Here is a 23,197-nt window from a genome sequence, read left to right as displayed (position 1 = left end):
ACGGGAACAAACGAATTGATCCCCCTTGAACTTTCACCGTTAGTACCTACTTGTAAGCAGCCCCACGATAGAGGTAACATGAACCCCCGTTTCCACATCTCCATCTCTCACACCTCAGTGGAGGACCTGGACGGTGGTGACCCGACCCGACCCGGCAATTGCGATCTAGATGATCTAGTTCATGCTAACTGACGCGCAGTAGGTAGTCGACATCCATTCGACTTTTTCTATCCAAACAACAACGCCTTTACTGCTGTCACTTGACCCGCCGCATTGCTGTTCAGTCACGTCAGTCTGTCAATCTGTCAATCGGGTACTTACCCTATCAGCAAATCCCAATCCACCAACCGAACGACTGGAGAGGGGCCGCGTCAGTGACATAGTGGTTGTCTGCCTACATACTACACCCACAAGTCAGGTCCATTGTACTATCCATCATCGCATTGAGAGCCAGGACAGGAAAAACCGCAACAAGTCTCACTCTCACATACACCACCCGACACTATGGCCGGGTATGGTCACAGCACCGCCGGCGGCTTCGGCAGCGGCAGCGGCAGCGGTCCGCCAGGCCCTCAGTACATGCTCCCCCAATACGACGAAGGCGACGACCCCGATGCCGATGCGACTCCAGCTAGTCAGGGCGTCCGCCTGTTGACGAACCTCGACAACAGCTCATACATATCAGTTTCCGAAATCACCAGCCAGAGTTCACATAGAGATAATATCAGGCCGTATGTCATGCCCCTCCTCTCACAACCCCTCCATACCAATGCCTCAACCCAGACACATACCCGAACACAGAGTCCTCCCTTCCATTCCAACACCAGTCCCAAAACAAAACAAGGCCATGACGAAGCCGTCGTGGTCAACATCCCCCCTGCCCTTTCTCCTTCCCTGTCCCGGTCAGTGCCCAACAAGGGACCAGAGAATCAGGAACATCAAAGAAGAAACAAGACGGACCTGGAGACGCCCCCGACTCCACCAAACCAAAAAGAGCACGCGGCCACCACCGAAGAAGACGACTCCGACATGGGAAAGGCCGTGACGTTTGCTGGCGCGCCAGAGATCCTGGGAAGCGAAGACCCTCAACAGCAATACGCCCACCTACCTCACTATCCTCCACCATACAGTCCTTTTCGACCCGAGGAACAAGATCAATTCCTTATGCAACAGCAGCAGCGACAGCAACAACAACAAGCGAAAGCGCAGCCACAGCAACAAGGAGAATCTCAGCTACGAGAAGGAGGAAAGTTGCACAAGCGAAAGAGGCTGGGTCAAGTGAAGCCTCATAAGCTGTCTGCGCCTCCACCTACTCTTACCTTGCCCACAATTCCAGAGGGAACATCCCCGCGACGAGCGTCGCTTCGGGAGGCGCGCAAGAAGAAGCAAAGAAGCAAGCAGCGGCTCAGCAACATTACCGAAGAAAATGACTCTACAAGATCACTTACACCACTACCCTCGGTTCACCTTGGATCACCGAAAAGGCGAAACTCAGAAGCAGCACGCTCACATATTATTCCTAATCACAGCAGCCGGTTACGACAAGCTTATGAGCCTTCGATCGACGCCCGCACCTACGAACCATCACTAGATACCCGAACATACGAACCCTCGATTAGCGATCGACGACACATGTACGAACCGTCCATCGACGAACGATCATCATACATGGACCCCCCACGCATCCCACCACCCGACGGCGGATCTTACGTTTCTTCCTACATGGGCACCGAGAGCATGGTTTCGGCACACGGGAGACCATGGAGTCCCGTATCAACAACGGATTACCGAGTTCCACCACAAGGACGGTACGAGCCTTCGGAAATTGATGGTCATGCCAGGCCAGGGACACCGGGATCGAGTTACGGGAATGCGAGGCGACCGCTTCCTTCGGCACCAGCGCCTCTACATTACAATAGCCCAAGTCGCGCAACGAGCCATTATCCACGGTACCACGGCGCAGGAGGTTATGCGGACGACGTGACAGTTAGCATGGGACCGGACGACGATCGTACAGATATCTTTGGCCCCGAAACCGATCTCAGCGAAACGCGCCACCTCAACGACGCATACGGGTTTCGGTCATCCCAGATCACCCTTAGCGAAGATCCCCACGGCACCCACGCGCGTTCCCGGTACGACGACGAAGACGATGTGAGCACCACTTATTCCTCCAACACGGGCACCAGCGCTTCAGGCGTCGACAAGTTCGAGCATTACGGTCCCATTCCGGAGGAAGGCAAGCACGAGCGGCGCGGCGTGCGACCACCACAGATGTCGAGGAAGGAAGTCCAGCTCATCAACGGCGAACTCGTTCTCGAGTGCAAGATTCCGACTATATTGTATTCGTTTTTGCCCAGGAGGGACGAGGTGGAGTTTACGCACATGCGGTACACGGCCGTCACTTGTGACCCTGATGACTTTGTTTCCAGGGGTTACAAGTTGCGCCAGAATATCGGTCGTACTGCCAGGGAGACGGAGCTGTTCATCTGCGTGACCATGTACAACGAGGACGAGTTCGGATTCACACGGACTATGCACGCAGTCATGAAGAATATTTCACATTTTTGTTCCCGAAACAAGAGTAGGACGTGGGGAGCGGATGGGTGGCAGAAGATTGTGGTCTGTGTGGTTTCGGATGGACGAGAGATCATTCACCCCCGGACCTTGGACGCCCTCGCAGCCATGGGCGTATACCAGCACGGTATTGCCAAGAACTTTGTCAACCAGAAGGCGGTGCAGGCCCACGTTTACGAGTACACGACACAAGTGTCTCTGGACAGCGACCTCAAGTTTAAGGGCGCCGAGAAGGGCATCGTGCCCTGCCAGATGATTTTCTGCTTGAAGGAGAAGAACCAGAAGAAACTCAACTCCCACAGATGGTTCTTCAACGCCTTTGGTAAAGCCTTGAACCCGAATGTGTGTATCCTTTTGGACGTCGGAACCCGCCCCGGCGGCACAAGTCTCTACCATCTCTGGAAAGCCTTCGACACGGATTCCAACGTGGCGGGGGCCTGCGGGGAGATTAAAGCGATGAAGGGGCGGTTTGGCGGGAATTTGCTCAACCCTCTGGTGGCTAGTCAGAACTTTGAGTACAAGATGAGTAATATTCTGGATAAACCGTTGGAGTCGGTGTTTGGGTACATCACGGTGTTGCCAGGCGCGTTGTCGGCGTACCGGTACCATGCGCTGCAGAATGATGAGACGGGCCATGGGCCGTTGAGTCAGTATTTCAAGGGCGAGACGCTCCATGGGCAGCACGCGGATGTGTTTACGGCGAACATGTATTTGGCGGAGGACCGAATTCTGTGTTGGGAGTTGGTGGCCAAGAGGGGTGAGAGGTGGGTATTGAAGTATGTGAAGGGGTGTACGGGTGAGACGGATGTGCCTGGTGAGTTGCCCCCTTTTTGTCAATGTGATGATGATATACTAACGAGTTGTGATAGACACTGTCCCGGAATTCGTCTCGCAACGTCGTCGTTGGCTCAACGGTGCTTTCTTCGCCGCCGTCTACTCCCTCGTCCACTTTCGACAAATCTGGAAAACCGACCACACCTTTATGCGCAAAGCCCTTCTCCACGTCGAATTCCTCTACCACCTCCTGCAACTCCTCTTCACCTACTTCTCCCTGGCCAACTTCTACCTCGCCTTCTACTTTATCGCCGGCGGTCTTGCCGATCCCCACGTCGACCCTTTCAACTCGGACGGCCACGTCGCGCGCATCATCTTCAACATCCTCCGCTACGTCTGCGTACTGCTCATCTGCACACAATTCATCTTGTCTCTCGGCAACCGTCCGCAGGGCGCCAAAAGGATGTACCTCGCATCCATGATCATCTACGCCGTCATCATGGTGTACACCACCTTTGCCACCATCTTCATCGTCGTGCGACAAATCAAACCCTCTCAAAAATCCGACGACAAGCCCGACCTCGAACTCGGCAACAACGTCTTCACCAACCTGATCGTCTCCGTGGCTAGTACCCTCGGGCTCTACTTCGTCATGTCCTTTCTCTATCTCGACCCCTGGCACATGTTCACCTCGGCCATCCAGTACTTTGTCCTGCTGCCTTCCTACATCTGCACGCTCCAGATCTACGCCTTTTGCAACACCCACGACGTGACATGGGGCACCAAAGGCGACAACGTGATGCGCACCGACCTCGGAGGCGCCATTGGCAAAGGTAGTACCGTCGAGTTGGAAATGCCTTCGGACCAACTCGATATCGACTCGGGATACGACGAATGTCTGCGGAACCTGCGCGATCGCGTCATGGTCCCCGCTGTTCCCGTGTCCGAAGACCAGCTGCAGCAGGATTACTACAAGTCGGTGCGCACGTACATGGTGGTGTCGTGGATGGTGGCCAACGCGACGCTGGCCATGGCGGTCTCGGAAGCGTATGGGGATTCGGAGATTGGGGATAATTTTTACTTGCGGTTTATCCTGTGGGCGGTGGCGGCCCTGGCGCTGTTTAGGGCGTTGGGGTCGACGACGTTTGCGGCGATTAATCTGGTGAGTGCTCTCGTGGAGGGCAGGGTTAGGCTGAGGTTGAATATGAAGGGGTTTAGGTGGATTAAGGAGAAGTGGGGGGATGCGGATGTGAAGGGAAAGTTTGAGGGGTTGGGGGATCGGGCGAGGGGGTTGGCGAGGCGGTGATGTCTTGTTTGTTTGGGATTCGATTCTGTTTTATGATTTTCATGCCTGCCGTGATTACGTTGTGGTCAGGCAAGCAGCGAGCAGCAAGCAGCAAGCGAGCGAGCGAGTTCGTTTTCTTCTTCTTCTTTTCTTACGACATCTCACGACGTTACGAGATTCTTCTTTTACTTACTTGCCTACCTACCTACCTTTTACGGATGGGGGGTGGGGATCATTTGGGAATAAGGGCTAAGGACTAAGGGCTGGCGGCCTTTTGATGGATATAGTACTGTTTTTTTTTTTCACCGAGTTGATGATACCACATTATTGTATGGATTGTTTGTTTGTTTGTTTGGGATGGATATATGGGGCTCAGCTGGCTAGCTACTAAGGATACCAATGATTTGATTGATACCATTAATACCACCAACAGTTTGGTAGCTATGGTTAATGCAGGATTATAACAACTGACCATGTTTGTTTACTTGTGTCCTTAATTATGTTGATGTGAAGATTGTTTATGGTGCAGATACAGAGATATTGAGTTGAGGAGATGACGATGAAGTTGGGGAGTTGTCTCCCTCGCTTTGTCCTATTGTAGGTAGCCAGTTCTTTCAGGTCTACTTACCTTACTATACTAATTACTTGTGAACTTGAAGAATTAGAACTATATAATCATTCCTGGAAAGAACTACCTTAACTTTTCATTGTGCTCTAGAGGTGTCGCCGATATTCTATTCTGTTCTAGTTACTATTCACAGACTGGCGGGACCAAAATGACTGCGCTACGATACGTGTGGCGGGGAGGAAGTGGATGGGGGGTTAGCCTAGGTGGTCAAGGTTGAACGTCTGTCTGTCATGAGTAGTGTAGAATAACGTATATGACCTATAGATGGGGTCGCCAAACTGGGGAGCCGAGCAAGCAACGTCAATAACCACAAAGAAAAAAAAAAAAGATGTAGAATATTGACGACTTTTCACAGCACCGCGCAACCGATAGATACCTACCTACCTACCTAGCTAGCTAGCTATGTTGCTTCCGTATCTCCCTCCCCTGGTAAGTCCCATCAGACCTTCCCTTCACGCACCATGTCTCTCCCTCAATTCATCCATCCATCCATTCAATTCATTCGTTCATTCCTCCACCGGCAACGTAATGTACTCCCGCGGCTTAACCACCTTTCTTTTCGGCACCCCCTGCGAAGTGCGGATCTTGTGCAAAAAATCAACAATGATATCGTTCTCCTGGACGCCCAGCCCATTAAAGTGCTTGCGCACCGTGCTGGTCAACTGGTCCTTGCTTTGTCTTCGGTACTCCCTGCGTCGCGCAATCGTGGGCGAGTAGAGCCCGACGCTGCCTGGTTGGGTGAGGACCCATTGGTGGACGGGGTTGGCGTAGGCGGTGGGGGTCTGGAGGCGGTAGGCTCGGCGGTAGGCGTGGAGGACTTCGCGCTCGAAGGCGGGCCATTGGAGCTTTGGGAAAGAGATGGGTTAGCTTGCGGACGGTCAATGGGAGGGTGGGGTGGGGAAGTCAATTGCGGTTTGGAGGAGTTAATTGCCATTGGGACATTGAGGGATTGGGAAGGAAAAGTCAACGTACACCTCCTGAGTTGCTTGTCTCCGATTGTGTTGTTGTTGTCGTTGATGTTGTTGTCGTCGTTATTGTCGTCGTCGTCGTAGGATGCGGATGCGAAGTAGGACCGGCGGCAAGAACGGCGGCGGCGTTGGTCACCTCACGCAGGCTCGAGCCCGTGGAACTTGCGCCTCGTCGCATCTTGGTGCCTCCGGTATGGCCATTCTTCTTTCCTGTTCCTCCTCCTCCTGCTCCTGCTCCTCCGCCTCCTCCCTCGTGGGGAGTGTCTGGCTTGTCGTCGTGGTTTTGGTTCTTCCTTGGTGGTGCCATGGCGTACTACAGGGTTTTGTTACGGGACGAGAAACGGATCGAAGAGTGAGTGGACTGAATCGGTTGGAGGAGCGTCTGGTTGCCGCGTAGACTTCAAATCGGAACGGTGGATGGTTATGGTCTCGAGCAGAGGAGAGCTTCGGGTTGGGTAGTAGTATGGTGTGTACGATTCGTAGTGGCTTTTGGATCACATCGTAAGGTCCAAAGTGGTGGTGGTGGGCGGCTCTGAGGCAGTCGTCGTGGTGGTGTTGCGGTGACCCAAAGTGGCATTGGAGTGTGCCTGTCGGGTGAGAGGGGAAGGAGGACTGGAGACGGGAAAGACGGGTGGGCTGGGATCTTGGGATGGGCAATCGTAGGTCAGGTTGGGAAGAGATTGCAAAAGTAAGGAAACCTGGGCTCCGGCCGGCACACGCCCCCAGGGCTACTGTCAGGGCAGTCAGGGCAGTCAAGGCAGTCAAGGCAGTCAGGGCAAGGCGTGATTGACATTGATTGATTCGTCCCAGTCCAGGCTGCAATGCCGCAAGCAAGCAAGCTGCCGTGCAGTGCATGTGTCCTGCAAAAGAAAAAGGGCCATCCACCGGGTTGCTGGTGAGCCGGATGATCCCTGGAAAGCTCTGACGACACTTGACTCTCCTCTCCTTGTACATACACTGCCTACTTGACGATAGCGTGTGGCTGGGCACATTATCGGCCCATCTGAATGGTCAATATTTGAGTACAGTGCCACACTTTCCCCTCACAAATGGAGGAATGATCTGAACTTCTATGGGCCCCGCCCGTTTAAAGTGTTAAGAGGTACCAAACGCCTGCCACGAACGCGAACGCGCAAGTCCAGCCAGCCATTTAAAAGTGGATTCCAAGATTCAGACGAAAGACACATGCTGCCCCTGCCGAGCCTGCTCTTTTACTATTGCATTGCGTCTGGCAGAAATCAGATTCCCGCAGTGGAAATAAAAAATCTCAAAAACTGTGAAATGCGGTTTTGGGTATGCCGTTTGAATCGAGTATAACTCTAGAGGTAATCATATATAACCTGAAGCGGGATCACCACGACCGCTGCTGGACTGAATCTGGTAACTCTCGGGCGTCACCTCAACAGATAGTCAAATCGAGACCAAGTGTGGATTTTTGGAGTCTCCTATGTAATCATCAAGCCTGGCGGTATAAACAGTTGTCCATGGTTCATCCCAGGTGCAGAAAAATCATGGCCAGGGTAGCTCGTGGACCTGGCGAGCTTGACAGGGCTGAGGTTCCATAAGAAAGAGCTTTCAGAACGACGTCTAGCAGGATGTCCTAGGTACGTATGTATGTAGGCATTTGTCGAGTCGATACAGCTCAGTTCCACTTCAGTTTGATGGCTCAAAGTTCGGTTTGGCATAAGCACATTACTGGTACGACAATTTTATATCGCTCAGCTCCTTATCCCTTTTCCGTCGACATGCATAATAGTTGGCTGCAATTGGGAGAGACGAAAGTGGCGCTTTTAAGAGATGGTAATGCTGTGCCGCGACATTTCTGGAGGCAGGCCTTGTCTCTGGCCCTTGAGGTGTGTTCATGCCTGTCCCCTTCGAGCTCCCTACATGGCCCCGCCCTTCCTTCTGTTGAGTTGAAGAATGATTGCGGGGAAGATCCAGGGCATCCCACGTTCCTGTCTCATCATTTATTCGTGTAAGGCTTCTCGAACTGTTCGCCTAGAATCAGAGAAACAGGTTCGGGGTTCACCCGTCCGTTCGGGTTGGGGGTCGCTCCGCGGGTATATGTATGTTACAAGGCGTCGACAATGGTGGCGCATAGGTACAATGTGATGGTTAGTTAATTTGATATCAGGGCGTCGTCCGTCACGGTCAGGCTGCGAATTATTGACTTGTGTTGTTCTGACAGCGGTATCAATTGGGAACTGTCTGTTTAATGAGACCCTCTATTGTTCTTGATTGTTTGGCGTGCCGGACCAGAATATCTTGATGATTGTGAAGATGACTGAGACTGCAGACTACCATACATGATATGCTGCTGCAGAACGCGCAATTGAAGCAGCCAAGGATCGATAAGTCGGGTTCCAATCACAGTGAGCATGACACTTCTTCCGTCCGTACAATTCAAGATACCTCTACCTACCAGAAAAACATCAGAATTTCGAAGACGGCAATCGGGCTTGAAGTAAGTATACCCAGTATACTAGTGTACCGTGGATTTGTCAGGTCAACATCATAGTTTTAATAACAGGCTCGGGTGATATTGTGAGTGATGGTGAAATAAATGGACAGGGCTCATGAAAAGATGACCAATCAAATAATAGGCATTTGGAGTCCCCACCTAGACTCCTCAATATCAGCAGGGTACCCTTACTCGGCGAGCATCTCACTGAATGTTCACTGACGGCCTTTCTTTGTAACTTTCACCACTTTGACAGGATACACTACTCAAAGTGCTGCGTTAGGCCACTGTCATCACATTGATGGACTACCATGTATAAACTAGAAGTAGGCTTGAGGTATATTCCAAGATTTATGTATAGCCTGGCGAGTCTGGACCTGTGGTGTTGTTACCTAAGCGAGAAACAACTCGTCACAATTTTTTCCCATCGTTTGGATGCGTCAACGGAAGCGAGGTCGCGACTGCAAAGAGACGTCGTGGACTCTTGGGTAAATTACCGATCCAACTGAACAAAGTCAAGTCAATGGAAAACTCCAAATAGACACATCAGCAAGTCACCATCATTCCCACCAGGACAGGCACACACAGCCTGGCATTCTCGGTTTTACATAGTATGTCGGGCCGGTCTCCTGTTGTCAGCATGAGTGGATATTATGTAGGTCAATCCTTTTCCAGATCTCGTACGGCAAAGATGCTACAGAAGCATACATATGATGCCCCTGAGACCCATAGGGATCGTCACGATATGCCCGGCTGTAAGCTTGCAGGTTCCCTTCGCGTGGGAAGTGGAGGCCGGCCGGCCGTGTTGGCACGTCAATTCCGCCGAGAACACACGATAGCTTCAGGCACAAATGGCACCTCGTCATTTTCACATGGCCCGTCTTTCGTTCAATGCAGAATGTCACCTTTAATCTAGTCCATCCAGATAGTACAGTGGCGTGACGTCGGTTGACTATAAAAGACAAGGTCGGCGGATATACTTGGTAGGTAGTAAAGGTAATGTAATTCTGGAAAACGATACGATACACTCCAGGTATGTAACCCGAGGGGACCGACCCCGGAAGGTGGGGCCGTTGCACCCCAATCGCACGCTAGGGTCGGACCAAGAACGGCCCCTCTTAGCGTAGGTGGTGGACTCGCGTGCTACATACCCCCCGTCTGGCCCGTCCATGGCTCTCTGCCTGGCCCGGGCTAGACGGGAGGGAGGCACCTAGGCACTCCCCCATCCTCTCCCCTCACTGCCTGGCGCTAGGTGATGGGTGTTGAGTTGGATTCCCTTTCTCCATAAGTTCCCAGAGAGACCCGACCCCCACACGGAGGAACTCCAGTCTTCCAGTCTCCTCCCTCCAGTCCCGCGCACTGCACTTCCCCAGACATTCTCCCCTTGGGTCAACAGGAACCTACCCACGTTCAACCCGCGCCGGCAGACGAAAGAAGACAAAGCAAGGACACTTCCTCCGCCTGATTGACAGCGGCAATATTTCACACGGATTACACACGATCCTTCGTTACGACGGGACTACTAGTCTGTTCAGCCCTCGGCTGCCTACAGTACCTTGCTGTGCTACAATCTACATCCTCGATCACGGTTACGACAAAACCACCAAGGAAAAACTGAGTGATCAGTCAAACTACCTACCTACCTACCTACCCCGGTGTTTCCCCACCCGGCTTATTCGGTTCGACAATTTAACCATCTGGAAGGTTGAGGTCCCGTTGCTTACCTTGCGTCCATCCCGACTGCCGTCCTGACTTCCGTCTTCCGAGTCCGCTTCCAATCCCGATTCCGGCTGGACTCCTTCCTTCAAACATCAGTGTCAGTCGTTTGTGTCGGTACATGTTGATCAACTCCATCAAACTCAAACGACTATAGACGTTTTCACACAAAGTAGGTATGTTATATCTCCATCAATTATCATGATATAGACGACCATGTTTCCCTGCCCCACCTATCCCAGCATTCAGATCCCTCCGGCGTCGGCAGTCTGCAGTCTCATCTCATCAACAAGCGTTCGAGAAGGCCTCATATTAGGTGGTCTCGTGGATATCATGGGTAACCCCGGGCATGTCACCACTCAGAGCAGTGCCAGCGCATTCTTGACGAGACACAGGCCACCTGACATGCCGAACTCTTTGCCTTTCTCCCTTTGGCACGTCATTGTGTTACAACTGAAGTTTGAAGAGTCTACTACTTTTCATCAGACAATTATTCGGGACAAGGAACTCTGCGTGATCCTTCATGCTGGCACTGGCTGGCGCTTATAATCTGTCACTTTTCACTGCCGTTCTTGGGTCGTACAAGGTGGCTTTCCAACAATGTGCTTGTCTTCATGTCTTGTCTTTTCAGTCTTCCATCCTTTCCGCTCTCTTCAAGACACAGCCTATCGATGGATACCCTGTCTTCTTTTCTGAAGCTATTCAGTCTCCCCATGTTCCAGAGGTCCCTACTTGGGCTTGGTGAACCCTCAACTACACACACACCCGACCGTACCTCCCTTCCAAACCCCTGCTCATCCCATCGTCCTTCAGTTCCCTCCTCTGATCCCCTGTTCGTCTGCTGTGACCTTGAACCCCACCCAAGCGCTGGGTGCGCCGACTGGCTTCAAGTTGCCTCAATCAAGTGAGCTCCTGGCTGGGCTGCTTGCGTGCAGTTCTAGTGTAGGTCTTACAACGAGCATCAGCACCAATGAGGCAAAGGGACCTGTGAGTGGACACTGGCAAAAAGGCTGGGCCGGTTCTTGTTGGATGGACCGGACAAACAGTGTTCCCAAGGAGCCGTGTCCCGTTCGCTTGAACGACGCCTCCCAAAGTACATAATCCAGCCTCTAGCAAATATTACTCTGCTGGCTGCTGACTACCCCTCCCGTTTTGTCCACCCCCGGTCGCTTTCCCGACTCTCATTCGAATCCTGGTCCCTTCCGGCCTTCAGGCGCCTTTTCCTAATGCGCCCAAGCTGGCGTCCATCGCCATGGATCCGTTCCCAGCGAGCTAGTTACTGATCATTCCCACTCTAGTTCTAGTAGGTCGTCTAGGTCGCCGGGTATTTCTCCCCCTAACAAGTCTTGACGAGAAACAACAAACAATCGCCTTCTCCAGGCTATCCGCCACGCTACGAACTTCACAGTCCCCGCTCTTACTTCCCCAAAAGCTTCTCCTAGTGCGGGGCGGCTTGGCCAGTCTGATGCCGACGGACCCTTTGTCTTCCACCACCGACTTCTGACCCGAAACCATACCTACCAGTCATGATATCCTGAGCCTCAGACCAGCTTGTCTCGGCGAGGAAGACATCTTGTCCCAACACCACCAAGCCCCCGTGGGCGCGCAGTGGCCAGGATCGGGCCTTCAATTTGTCTCCCCGTGTTCTGCTCCTGACTTCTGTTACACACTTCGGTTCTTTGCCGGAACAAAAACCATCACCGGGCACACTTGCTGTTCATCTGGATCGTGTACCACCCCCCTCCAAGACAGGCGACCCTGATTTGTTCTTGTTCGTGGGCCAGGCAGTTCGACCGCCGTTGCGCCAGCCCTCCATCCTCTAGCCCCTCCTATCCCGGCGCGTGTCACCTTGACCGACACCAAGTGCGACGTGACCCTACCGAGGCCGGAGTCCCCATTCACAAACCAGGCCATCATGACTTCGGTGCTCCCATCACAGTCTTCCGATATCAAACCTCCTCATTCAGACTGTCTCCCAGACGGAGCCATGCCTCAGTATCAGGAGCCCACGCCTCCTCATAATATCAAGCAGGAAGATGAACAAGAGCGGGGCCGTCGTCGTAGTCGATCTGATGACAAAGATGTCGAAGGGCTCGACCTAGAGGATATGGAAGACGGTGATGGAAATGGGAATGATGCCCACTCGTCCAATGAGGAAGGGCCCGCAAGGAAACGACGCAGAAGCCGCAAGGGTCTGGACAAGAAGTTTGAGTGCCCCGAGCAGGGTTGCGGGAAGAGCTACTCCAGGGCAGAGCATCTGTATGTGAAGCCTTGTTTATACGCACATTCTTCATGCTAATCTTCTCTTTGATAGTTACCGGCATCAGTTGAACCACAATCCCAAACAGGTATACAAGTGCGGAATTGGTGATTGTCAACGGACATTCGTGAGGCTGGACCTTTGCAACCGTCATAAGGAACGCCACACAGCCAAAGGATCAGCACTGAGCAGAAAAGACTCCTTGATGTCCCTGGCCTCCCCGACAACAGATGGCCGCCCCCCTTTTATGGCCCAGGGCTCTGCATCTCCAGAAACGAACCGTCTGGGTAATGGTAAAGGCAGGACCCTTTCCATGCAGTTCAACTCACCCAAGGATGCCATGGGAAGCCCATATACGCCCATGACTGCCAGCGCACCCACAAACGGCTACTCCAATGGCATCGACTACATGCAGCATGATGCTCACTATCAGCACATAACAGGACAAAGATCCCTTCAACATTCGCCAACTGGACCTCAACGGCCGTCAGTGCAGACAAATGTTGGCCCTTATGGGGTGCTGTCTCCTGTTTCAACGCAGCCGGGGTACCATGGTCATTCTGTGAACACATCGCAGTCTGCGGTCCCATATGTGACACCGCAGAATTTTCCTCCTTTTAGTTTACCTCCATCAGATTTCGCTACGACGTCTCCCGCAGCCGTTGTAAGTAGGGAAGCCCAACAGCAAGCCTATGTGCCCTTGACGACTGCAGAGTCTTTTGATCACCACCCGCAAGATACTGGGGAGATTGTGCGGCTGGATCAGATGAGTATGCAGCAGACAATGCCAGTCTTTGGCACTGACAGCATCCTCAACAAGTCACCATATGTTGGAATGCCTGAAGATTTTATGGCCTACCTGTTCAACACCCATGGTGAAGGATCACCCACCGTAGTTCCTGTTCAGGGGCTAAAGTAAGTATCACCGAAAACCATTCCCCGTTCGCCCTGCTAACTTGAAGTCAGTTATGGGGAGTTCTCTACCAACCAGTATCCGTTCTACAATGATCCTAGTCAGATGGGCTACTTCCCACAAATGGCGCCTCAACAGATCATGTCCGTTGAGAACCTTCTGGACCAAAACCTCCCCGAATCAGTAATTTCCGATCCGAAGAGCGCCGAGATTTTCGAACTTATCAAGGAACGGTTCCACGAAAACGGCCATACGCCGATTGAGAGGCAGCGCGACAACATTCTCGAGGGCGACCGCAACAACGAAAACCACATGTTGAGCCGGAAGATGATGCAAGCCTACATTGTGTCTTACTGGCTCCATTTCAGCGATCAGATTCCCATCCTTCATAAGCCTACCTTTTCTCCCGACAAAACCCCAAACTTGCTCCTGATCGCTATGATGACCATTGGCGCCGCATGCCTGGACAAGGCGTACGGTCAGAAAGTCACCAAGGCGGGTGCCGAGCTGTCCAACTTCTTAGCCTGGCATCTTCGATGGGAGATGTTTCAGGACCCCAACTGCCGGCCACCAGCCAAGCTTTGGGTGTTCCAGACGCTCCTGCTTCTCGAGCTGTATGAGAAGATGTACTCGACAAGAGAATTGCACGAAAGAGCCCATATTCACCACGCAACGACTATCACGTTGATGCGTCGTGGCAGGGCCTTGATCGGCAAGTCGGCTTTGGATTCTCCCCCGAACCCGAGGGATGATAAAACCAATGGTTCGAGACATTCGTCAACGTCGGGCATGGCTCACACGCCAGACGAGTGGTGGAATCATTGGATTACCAATGAAGCGACTCGTCGTGCAGCATTTGCAGCCTTTGTAATTGACTCGATTCACGCCACCATGTTTGGCCATTCGACCGTCATGGTGGCCCATGAGATGCGCCTACCACTACCGTGTGACGACAAGCTTTGGAAGGCAAAGAGTAGCGCAGAGGTGGGAAAGATTGAGGCGGAGCTCATGTCACAGGGCAAGCCGATTGGGTTTCTTGATGGGCTCAAGCGGACGTTGAACGGCCAGACGGTGCAAACCAACTCATTCGGTCGCACCATTCTGATGGCGGGTCTGCTGAGCGTCAGCTGGCACATGAACCAGAGAGACCTCCAAGTTAATTCCCTTGGGGCTACCACGGCTCTTGGAGGTCGCGACAAGTGGCGGACCACGCTTACCCGCGCGTTCGATTCCTGGAAGAAGGAATTCGACCGGGCTTTGGAGGAAAAGCGAGGCGACATGGCTGACCCTTATTTCTTTGGAGTCAGGGGCAACGAGACCGACGTGGTATTTGAGAGTCGTGTTGTCTTGCACCACTTGGCGCACATGGCCATGCACATCGACATTGTAGACTGCCAGATCTTTGCCCGAGCCAAGCGCCTGTTGGGCCGAGCAATTGGCGCGCAAGATCTCAGCAGCGCTACACGTCGCATGAAAGACCAGTGGGCTCCCTCGGCCAAAGCCCGCGACGCAACGTTCTACGCCCTGCAATTCTTGCAATCCGTTTTGCTCCCAACCGGCTCCGGCTCTCCCCAATCCAACGGCTACAGCAGCCATATGGACGAAGAATACTCGGCCCGCGACGACGTCCTCCTCAACCGACCCTGGGTCTTGTACTTTGCCGCTCTCGTGGTGTGGTGCTACGGCTATGCTCTGGAGGGTGCCTGTCCCGGGCTTCCCATGCCGGCTAGCCACCAGGATGCCGTCCGGCAGATGCGCGAGTACCTGATCAAATATGGCAGCATTCAGTCGCCGGAGGATCTCAAATCGATGAGGGGCATCAACCAGAATACGGCGCTGTTGGTGGTGTTGAAGGACACATTCCGAGTGACGAGGTGGGAGTTGCTTCATGAGGGTGCAACGCTGTTAAATAACTGCATTCTCTTGAATGCTGGGGCGACTGTACCTTGATTGTAGGTAGTTCTTGCGGCTCTCATGGCTTGGGTTATACGGTCCGCATCTAATAGTGTTGGCGAAGGGCGTAGTTTCGGCGGTGGAAGGCGATTATGATGTATAAGGGGAAACAATGTCGATGTTGAAGGTATGACGAGCGGAGATGATGGCATGGCGGTACATGAAGGGGACTGAGCTGTATACCTACGAGAGGACAGTTGTTGCGTTTGTGGTGGTTCCGAGTTGTGATTCTTTCACCACACATACTTCATTTCATGTATACCCCCAGTTGTATGTTTTGTGGTTTTCGTTTTCTCGATGTTATTTTCTCCTTCTCGCAAATGGGTGGCTAGCGCTGCGTTTCTGGCCTGATTATATAACAAAGCACCTCCTCACTTGCCCTTGTCCCTCGGCTTTACAAGCATTATCTCCGGTTTGCGGCACTGTAAAGCGTTTGCGTGGTACAATGAGTGATTCGATCATTCCATCCCCTCTGATTCGATTCCCGAGGGGTAACATTGATAACCCATCCGGAAAGTCTGTTGGGGAAACCCCTCCTCAGTCTATCTTTTGGACTTTTGACCTGATGCGTTTTCTGTAAAGCTGCTTCATTCTACCGTCTGTTGCCTGTCACCTTCGGTCATTACAACACCCGACATGAACACAGCTCGGACCGTCTTTGCATTGCGGTCTGCAGAACGCACCTACATGCATGCCTCACGTGCATTTACGATCGATCGTCTGTTCCTACTTTCTCCCAGGCAACCCGTGGACTCTGCCCATCATCCAAAGCAAGTGAAGCCCACCTGTGAAAGTGTCTACCCAAGGTACACTTGCCTTGGTAATTATCACCTCACAGTGATCAACGACTCCCACGGATTCCTCTTCTCATAAAAAGTTCAATATCAGAACATCATCTTTTGTTCCAAATCGTTCGATCACGTTGCCGGGAATCTCGGCCAAGGGATTGCCAAACAAGCTCTCCTCCTCGCCTAACATCTCATCGATGCTGGTGCCAGCATCATCAACGTATCTCATGCCAGCATCTTGACACTTGTTATATCTTACGGTGACTTGACTAACCTCAAATTGCGTTCTTCGTTGACTCCTTTGTTCCTCGTCTTCCGCCGACCTCGCTACCTCTAGATATCCTCACAGGCCTGCCCACTTGGCTCCTAAACTCGCTCCCGTCTTGACATCTCACAACTAGTTCTTGTCAAAAATACTACCCCTTTCCGACGTCGACTAGGATCAGCCACTTGAAGTGAAACAAGCAACGCAAGTCAACATGGTGCTCCTCACTCAGCTTCCCTCGGAGATCATCAACAACATCTTTGGCTATGTGGCGCCCGACGATTTACCCAGTATCCGAAGCATCTGCCGACGGTTAACAGAACATGTCAAAGGAAATGCAGTTCTACATCGTGACATCTATTATCGGCACTTGGTGTGTTGCCGACTTCTCCGCTCTCTCCTCAGATATGATGCTGACTGACACTACACAGGACGAACCACCAGAAGATGTGGACTGGGAGCAGAGCCTCAATGATCTGGCCAAGTTGCGCAGACTGTGTGGACGGGAGTATGAGGTAAGCTCTCACAACGACGATACACTCGTGCTGTGAAGGGTTCCATCATCACTTCGTTCCATGATGATTCGCGTTGCCAGCTGGCTAACAGCTCACTCATCCCATCCAGAACTTTGAAGTCTCATGTCCCAACATACACATGCCCAAAATGACCTTTGTCTACCACGCCGTCACCAACCTTCTCAAAGCCATTCCCCCATCTTCTTCCCTGTCAGCAGCCCGCAGCGGCGAGCAGCACAACACCCCCCAACAACCAATCTCCTCCTCCTACTCCCCCTCGCGAAACGCCGCTATCCTCTCCAACCTCTTTTCCAAAGAATCCGTCCGCAACGCTTTCCTCCAGGGCTCCCAGCTCTACGAGCGCGCCCACTGCTTCGACTACCTCCCCATCCCCATGCGCACCATCATCGACCTCGAGCGCTCGCGCTACGTCCGCATCCCCGTCTACATCGAATACCAACAACAATCCGCCAAGATGCACTGCCACTTTGGCGTCGGCGTGCAAGCCCCCGCCACCCTGACGCTGCCCAACAACCCTGCGCTCTCGTCCTCGTTGAACATGAACCCGTACCCTCCTCCTACGCCAGGCACCAACGCGCACGCCACCCCGCCCAGCCCGCCGCTGCCTACCCGCGACGGTCAGCTAAGGTCGGCCTTCTTCGGACGCACCTCGCTTGTGCCTAGACTGTATCCCTACGCCGTTAGCAAGGTGTATGATTTGCGTGAGTACACGACGCGAAGCAAGTGGGGACCGTTCCGCGCGGACGGGAGTGGTAAGGTGGATTGGGAAAAGGTGGAGGCGATTCTGTTGGTGCTGAGGACAAATATCAAGCTGAAGGAGCTGGATAGGATCCCGATGGTGGGGAATGTGTGGAACACGCCGTTTGCGGGATGTTGGGAGGGGAGTCTGTGTAGGTTGCCGAGGGCGGGGGATAACGGGAACAACAGCAGTTCGACGACGACAACAGACGGGGACGGGCAGGGACAGCAGGGACAGGGACAGGGACAGGCTGGTGGTGGTGGTGGTCCGATGGGGGTGGGGAGTGGTTATGCGGGTTGGTTCTTGTGGGGGAATAATACGAATACGCAGCATGAGGATTGGGATTCGGATGTGGCGAATGATGGGGCGGTGGATGATATGGAGGGGGAGGAGGAAGAGGATGGGGATAATAGTGATGGGGATTTTGCAGGAGAGGAGGAGAAGGAGGAGAATAGGGATATGAAGTTGGAGATGGAGGATCCGTATGGGGTTTCGGGAGTTTGGTTGAGGGTGGTTTGTTTTTTGGGTGAGTCTCTCTTGATCGAGAGTATGGGGATGAAACTTGCTAACATATTGTGAAAAAAAAAAGACTACACCGACTTCTTCTCGTTCAACTTCCCCGACGATAATATGCCGTGCCCCGAGAGCGTGCCGAGGCCGCCCCTGGACGTGGGCGAAGCAACCAAGTTGCTCATGATGAAGATCCACGTCAACAGAATCGTCTACCCCGAGCCAGGAACGGAGATCAAGGGGAAGATATGGCCCATTGTACACTGGAGGGGGTACGCTCGGTCATTCGATGGGTCTCCTGGAGAGGCGCGCCTCACGTGGGGGCTGAGAGGTGAGTTCATAACTTTCATAACTAACTAACCCCCCTTCAAACGACCATCCGGATACTTTCTTTTAAAAATGGCATATTGACAAGGGCAAGTCGTAGGAGTCGTGCAAATGACGCCCGAGGGCGAGGTCCGGTGGACGACATCTTCGCTGTATGATGGCGAGGAGAGATGGCGGAGCGAGGGGATCCAGATTGGAGGTGTCAAGTCTGCTCGTGGAGTGGTTGGGAATTGGTTTGACAAGTAGGTTATCATGTCATGTCATGTCATGTCATGTCCCCTCTTCGTCTTTGGATGTTGTTAACCATGTGTTCTTGATTTTTGTAGGGATTATAACCCTCATGGGCCTTGTGGGCCTACGGCGTTTTGGAAGATATCGGATCTGGAGGCTGTGCGGCCGCGGGGCGGTCATGGCGGCGGTCAGTAGGGGCCGTAGCAGTTGTTGTCACTTTGTATGTCTTCTTTGAGTATTGTTTTGAATCGTGGATGGCTAACAAATCGAGGCTTAAACATAGCATGGCACCAAGTAAGCTTTATGGAAACGGGACCATAATAACACACAGATACATACACACATACACACCTTGCCTTGCATTTTTTTTCATATCGTTTGTAACTACCATTATATTTGCCAGCAAATATCTACTTACACCATCTAACACATATCCTTCCTACTCTCTTCCCAGAAGAAAGAATCTCCCCAGTTTCCACCCCCGACACCAAAGCAACGCAAAACAAAATCAAAGCTTACTCCCCCCCTCCGACCCATCCGTATTCACCTTGCCATGCTCACAAGTAGCCACCAGCGCGCCATCCACCGCCCTCCTCATCTTGCCACTAATACTCGCCATCCGTTTACCGAGCGCCACCACCTCGCACTCGATAAACACTTCGGTGCCCACGGGGACAGGTCGCAAGTACGTTGTGTTTAAAGACCGACTGACGCCCAGAGAGTACCAGAACCCGGGGCGGGAGACGAGCGCTAGCGGCATGCTGGTGCAGTAGTCGAAGAGAGTGGCGATGCAGCCGCCGTGGAGGGTGCCGTTGCGGTTGCAGTGGGAGGGTTGGACGGTGTAGCGGAAGTAAGACTTGGGGTGGGGGAGGGAGGAGTCGGCGGAGATGAGTTTTAGGTGGGGGAGGAGGGGGGTTGTGTAGTCCTGGGGGTTGTTAGTTTTATATGGTAAGGAACTATGGAAAGAAAAGGTAGTAAGTGAAGAGTAATGAGTGAAGGACGCACATGATCGCTGATATCACCGCTAGAAGCTTTCTCGTGTTCTCGTCGGTGCAATTCGAGTATTCGTTGCTCGCCCGTGTATGGCAATAGACTTGGGTCGACGGTACTGCTTGGTGGTTGTGCTGGTGCGGGTGCTGGTACTGGTGCGGGTGTTGGTGCTGGTGGTGCTGCACTTCTTGGAGGCTGCTGCTGCTGCTGCTGCGGGTGACGACTTTGTGAATGTTGACTTTGTGGATATGGTGGTAGTAGTGCCGGTTGCTGAAATTGCTGATATTGTTGGTGTAGATGGTGTAGATGATGCAGATGATGATGTTGATGTTGATGTTGACCACCACCACCGCTCTTTGGTGGTGTTGCTGGTGGTGGTGGTGGCGGTGATGCCGACCCCTTTCTTCCTTCTTGACCACCGGTCATAGTATTTTCTTGCTCCTCTTGGGATGCTAGCGAAACAACAACGACTTCAGATGTCTTTACTGGGCGATGATAAGTACGGATGGTCATTTTTTATCTCCGCGACCGAGAGACGATAAGACGGGAAGAGAAGGGAAATAATAAGGCGATGAATGATAAGATTGTGGCTTGCAGGTCCGGTGTTTCACTGTGCCGTCCGTAATGGATGCGCGGCAGGGAAGGGCGGTTGTAGATTTCCGTTAGTAGAGGTAGTCTCGTAGTGTATGTAGGTAGAGGTAGTTGTCTCCTCGGTCGGTGTTAGTAATAAGTAGTACCACACACACACAACCGGCAATAAGTCAAAACAGGGAAGTAGTAGGTAATTTATCAATGTAGTGTTACCGGCGGTACAAGTAGTAGGTATGTGTAAAAGAGCGGGATGGAAACAACACCCGACAACGGATGACAACTCGACGAAATCGAACCAAAGCAAAAGAGGGGGGTATCCATGCCTGCCTGCCGTTGACTACACTACACATCACAGGTACAGGGGGGGATGATTGGGGATGAATGGGCAAATGGGGTAAACTGGCGGGTATCCGTTGCAACCCATTTCTTGGGGTACATGAATGACCTGACAGCCTCGGCTACCTGGCAAGGTCCAAATGGCGGCGGCGGCAAGCAAAAGCAAGCAAGCAAGACAGCGACGGGAGCACCCACAGGCCTCCACTGCGCTGCCCGACTTTCAGCTGTCCACTCACAGTGCTACCAAGTGCCACTTTTGATGCGTCGCGGCATCCACTCCTTGGCCCGGTCTGAGTCCCCCCTTGTTCGAACTTCCAGGAGGTCGAGGTCCAGGTCCATCTCGCCCCGTTTCTTTCAATTCATCCCAATTATATCGTGAACTTCCGTTGACATCAACAAATCCATCGATGGAAACCACGACGGCGATATAATACTAACAAAGCGTTACACCGACTCCGTGTAATTGCGCGCCGCGACACTGGAACATACCGAAAGAGAACCTCGAACTTAATCCACCTCCCTCCCCCCATTCAACCGGCGGGAGCCTATCCCATCCCATCCCATCCCATCCCGCCCCCGATAATAACCAGACCGTAACAATAACCAACCGGGCACCGTCGCAACAACCATGGAATTCGTCACCGCCCTCCGCGGCACCTTCGACGACGGCAAGCCCTCCCTCTTCGAGCTTCTCTCGGAACAACAACTCGCCTCCCTTCTCCCGCCCACCCTCCGCTACCTCCTCACCGTGCTCACCCACCGCTACCCCCGCCACCTGCTCCGCATCCTCAACTCCTTTGACGAGCTGTACGCCCTCGCCGGCCTGCTCGTCGAGCGCCACTACCTCAAAACCCGCGGCGGCAGCTTCACCGAGCACTTTTACGGCCTCAAGCGCGAAAAGGCGCTGGCCGCCGAGATCCCGCGCGCGGCTTCTTCGGCGCCAAACCTCGTCCGCGACGCCCTCAAACTCTCCGATGTCGACATCTGGAAGAACCTGGCCGTCATGGTCGGGATCCCTTACCTGAAACGCAAACTGGACGAGGCCTACGAAATCGATGCGCCGCGCGCCATGTTGGGCGGGCAGTACACGCGGCCGCCGGCAAAGGGGGCGCCGATGAAGGAGCGGTTTTTGTACTACTACCGCTGGTTTCTAAGAAAAGTGTACCCGAGCTTGAACGCGGCGTATTACTTTGCCATATTGGCGTTTAACTTGGGGTATCTGTTTGATAACACAAAGTACCATAACCCGTTTTTGTGGCTGATTGGGACGCGCGTGCGACGGATGAACGGGGCGGATTATCAGGCGATTGAGGCTTTGGAAAAGGCAGCGGGGGCCGCCGCTACCTCTAGATTATCAGGGGGAGGGTCGATGTTCAGTCCGAGGAATATGAGTCGACGGCTGATGGGGGGTCTGTCGCTGGTGCTGCCGACGAGTATTTTTGCGCTCAAGTTCCTTGAGTGGTGGTACGCTTCGGATTTCGCCAAGCAGCTGAGTCGCAAGGCGGCGGAAAGTCTGGATCTGCCGCCGCCGACGGTGACGGGGCTGGTGGAGGCGCAGGCGAGGAATAAGCCTAAACCCAAGATCACGAGGACGTCGGAGGATGGGGTGGAGGAGAAGGCGGATGAGGATGATGAGGCAGAGGAGGAGGCTAGTAGCAAGGAACCAACGCCCGAGACGGCGCCCATAGCGGCTTCGACGCTGTTGCCCATCTTCACGGTGCCACCGCCTAAGAGATCTGATATGTGCCCTATTTGCGAGGACGAGATCCAGACGCCGGCGGCGTGTCAGACGGGTGTGGTCTACTGCTTTTCGTGCATACACAAGTGGATGAGCGGGACCCATGTCAGGCAGGAGAAGTTCATGACCAAGGAGCGCGAGGGCAAGTGGGAGAGCGGAGAGGGGAGATGTGCCGTCACAGGAAGGAAAGTGTTGGGAGGGACCGAGGGGCTGAGGCGGATCATGGTTTAGCCGGAAAGAAGACATTGAGGATAATGGATTGGCATGAGTTGTAAAAGCGAACATTAGACATTTTTAATGGTGGCATATAATCTGGCAAGTTGCATAACCAACATACCATAAACGAGCATGTGAAATTGGACATACTTGCTGGTCAGACATTCAGATTCCTCTGTTATATTATAGCGGATGATGAAACCTCAACCATTATCTTCTCTTTTTGGATTTTCAAAAACGGGCGGGTGGTTCACGTATGAACAACGAGATTTGATGCCAAAAGCAAAAAAAAGAAAGAAAAAAAAAGGTTACATTCATGATGTCAAACTACTACATACAGAATAACTCAATCATCATCCGCAATTTGGTTACGACCTGAAAAAAGTAAAAGAAAA

General features: G+C 52.9%; 6 protein-coding genes across 6 annotated transcripts; 4 read left to right on the top strand and 2 right to left on the bottom strand.

The window, feature by feature from the left end:
• Positions 1-504: 504 nt before the first annotated feature.
• Positions 505-4,657, top strand: NEUTE1DRAFT_80490 (chitin synthase A; the record flags this gene model as incomplete). The annotated part of the gene is made up of 2 exons (XM_009851834.1): positions 505-3,391; positions 3,447-4,657. The coding sequence occupies 2 exons, from the start codon at positions 505-507 to the stop codon at positions 4,655-4,657; spliced, it is 4,098 nt and encodes a 1,365-aa protein (XP_009850136.1).
• Positions 4,658-5,592: 935 nt separating this feature from the next.
• On the bottom strand, positions 5,593-6,563 carry NEUTE1DRAFT_116711 (uncharacterized protein; the record flags this gene model as incomplete). Its single annotated transcript, XM_009851833.1, has 2 exons — positions 5,593-6,109; positions 6,237-6,563. 2 exons carry the CDS (start codon positions 6,537-6,539, stop codon positions 5,771-5,773), a joined length of 642 nt encoding a protein of 213 aa, XP_009850135.1.
• A 5,401-nt stretch (positions 6,564-11,964) lies between these two features.
• On the top strand, positions 11,965-15,917 carry NEUTE1DRAFT_121638 (uncharacterized protein; the record flags this gene model as incomplete). The annotated part of the gene is made up of 3 exons (XM_009851832.1): positions 11,965-12,668; positions 12,724-13,584; positions 13,636-15,917. The coding sequence occupies 3 exons, from the start codon at positions 12,325-12,327 to the stop codon at positions 15,530-15,532; spliced, it is 3,102 nt and encodes a 1,033-aa protein (XP_009850134.1).
• Positions 15,918-16,802: 885 nt separating this feature from the next.
• Positions 16,803-19,126, top strand: NEUTE1DRAFT_38488 (uncharacterized protein; the record flags this gene model as incomplete). The annotated part of the gene is made up of 6 exons (XM_009850450.1): positions 16,803-16,961; positions 17,020-17,103; positions 17,213-18,389; positions 18,453-18,704; positions 18,789-18,942; positions 19,027-19,126. 6 exons carry the CDS (start codon positions 16,803-16,805, stop codon positions 19,124-19,126), a joined length of 1,926 nt encoding a protein of 641 aa, XP_009848752.1.
• Positions 19,127-19,306: 180 nt separating this feature from the next.
• NEUTE1DRAFT_80478 (uncharacterized protein) lies at positions 19,307-20,417 on the bottom strand (the record flags this gene model as incomplete). Its single annotated transcript, XM_009851831.1, has 2 exons — positions 19,307-19,856; positions 19,937-20,417. 2 exons carry the CDS (start codon positions 20,345-20,347, stop codon positions 19,440-19,442), a joined length of 828 nt encoding a protein of 275 aa, XP_009850133.1.
• A 1,059-nt stretch (positions 20,418-21,476) lies between these two features.
• NEUTE1DRAFT_80475 (uncharacterized protein) lies at positions 21,477-22,911 on the top strand (the record flags this gene model as incomplete). Its single annotated transcript, XM_009851830.1, has 2 exons — positions 21,477-22,382; positions 22,431-22,911. The coding sequence occupies 2 exons, from the start codon at positions 21,477-21,479 to the stop codon at positions 22,815-22,817; spliced, it is 1,293 nt and encodes a 430-aa protein (XP_009850132.1).
• Positions 22,912-23,197: the final 286 nt, after the last annotated feature.

The sequence above is a fragment of the Neurospora tetrasperma genome (assembly GCF_000213175.1).
Source record: "Neurospora tetrasperma FGSC 2508 unplaced genomic scaffold NEUTE1scaffold_2, whole genome shotgun sequence".
Classification (NCBI taxonomy): Eukaryota; Fungi; Ascomycota; class Sordariomycetes; order Sordariales; family Sordariaceae; genus Neurospora; species Neurospora tetrasperma.
The sequence above is the reverse complement of the archived record's forward strand: the minus strand, read 5'-3'. Positions and strand labels throughout refer to the sequence as shown.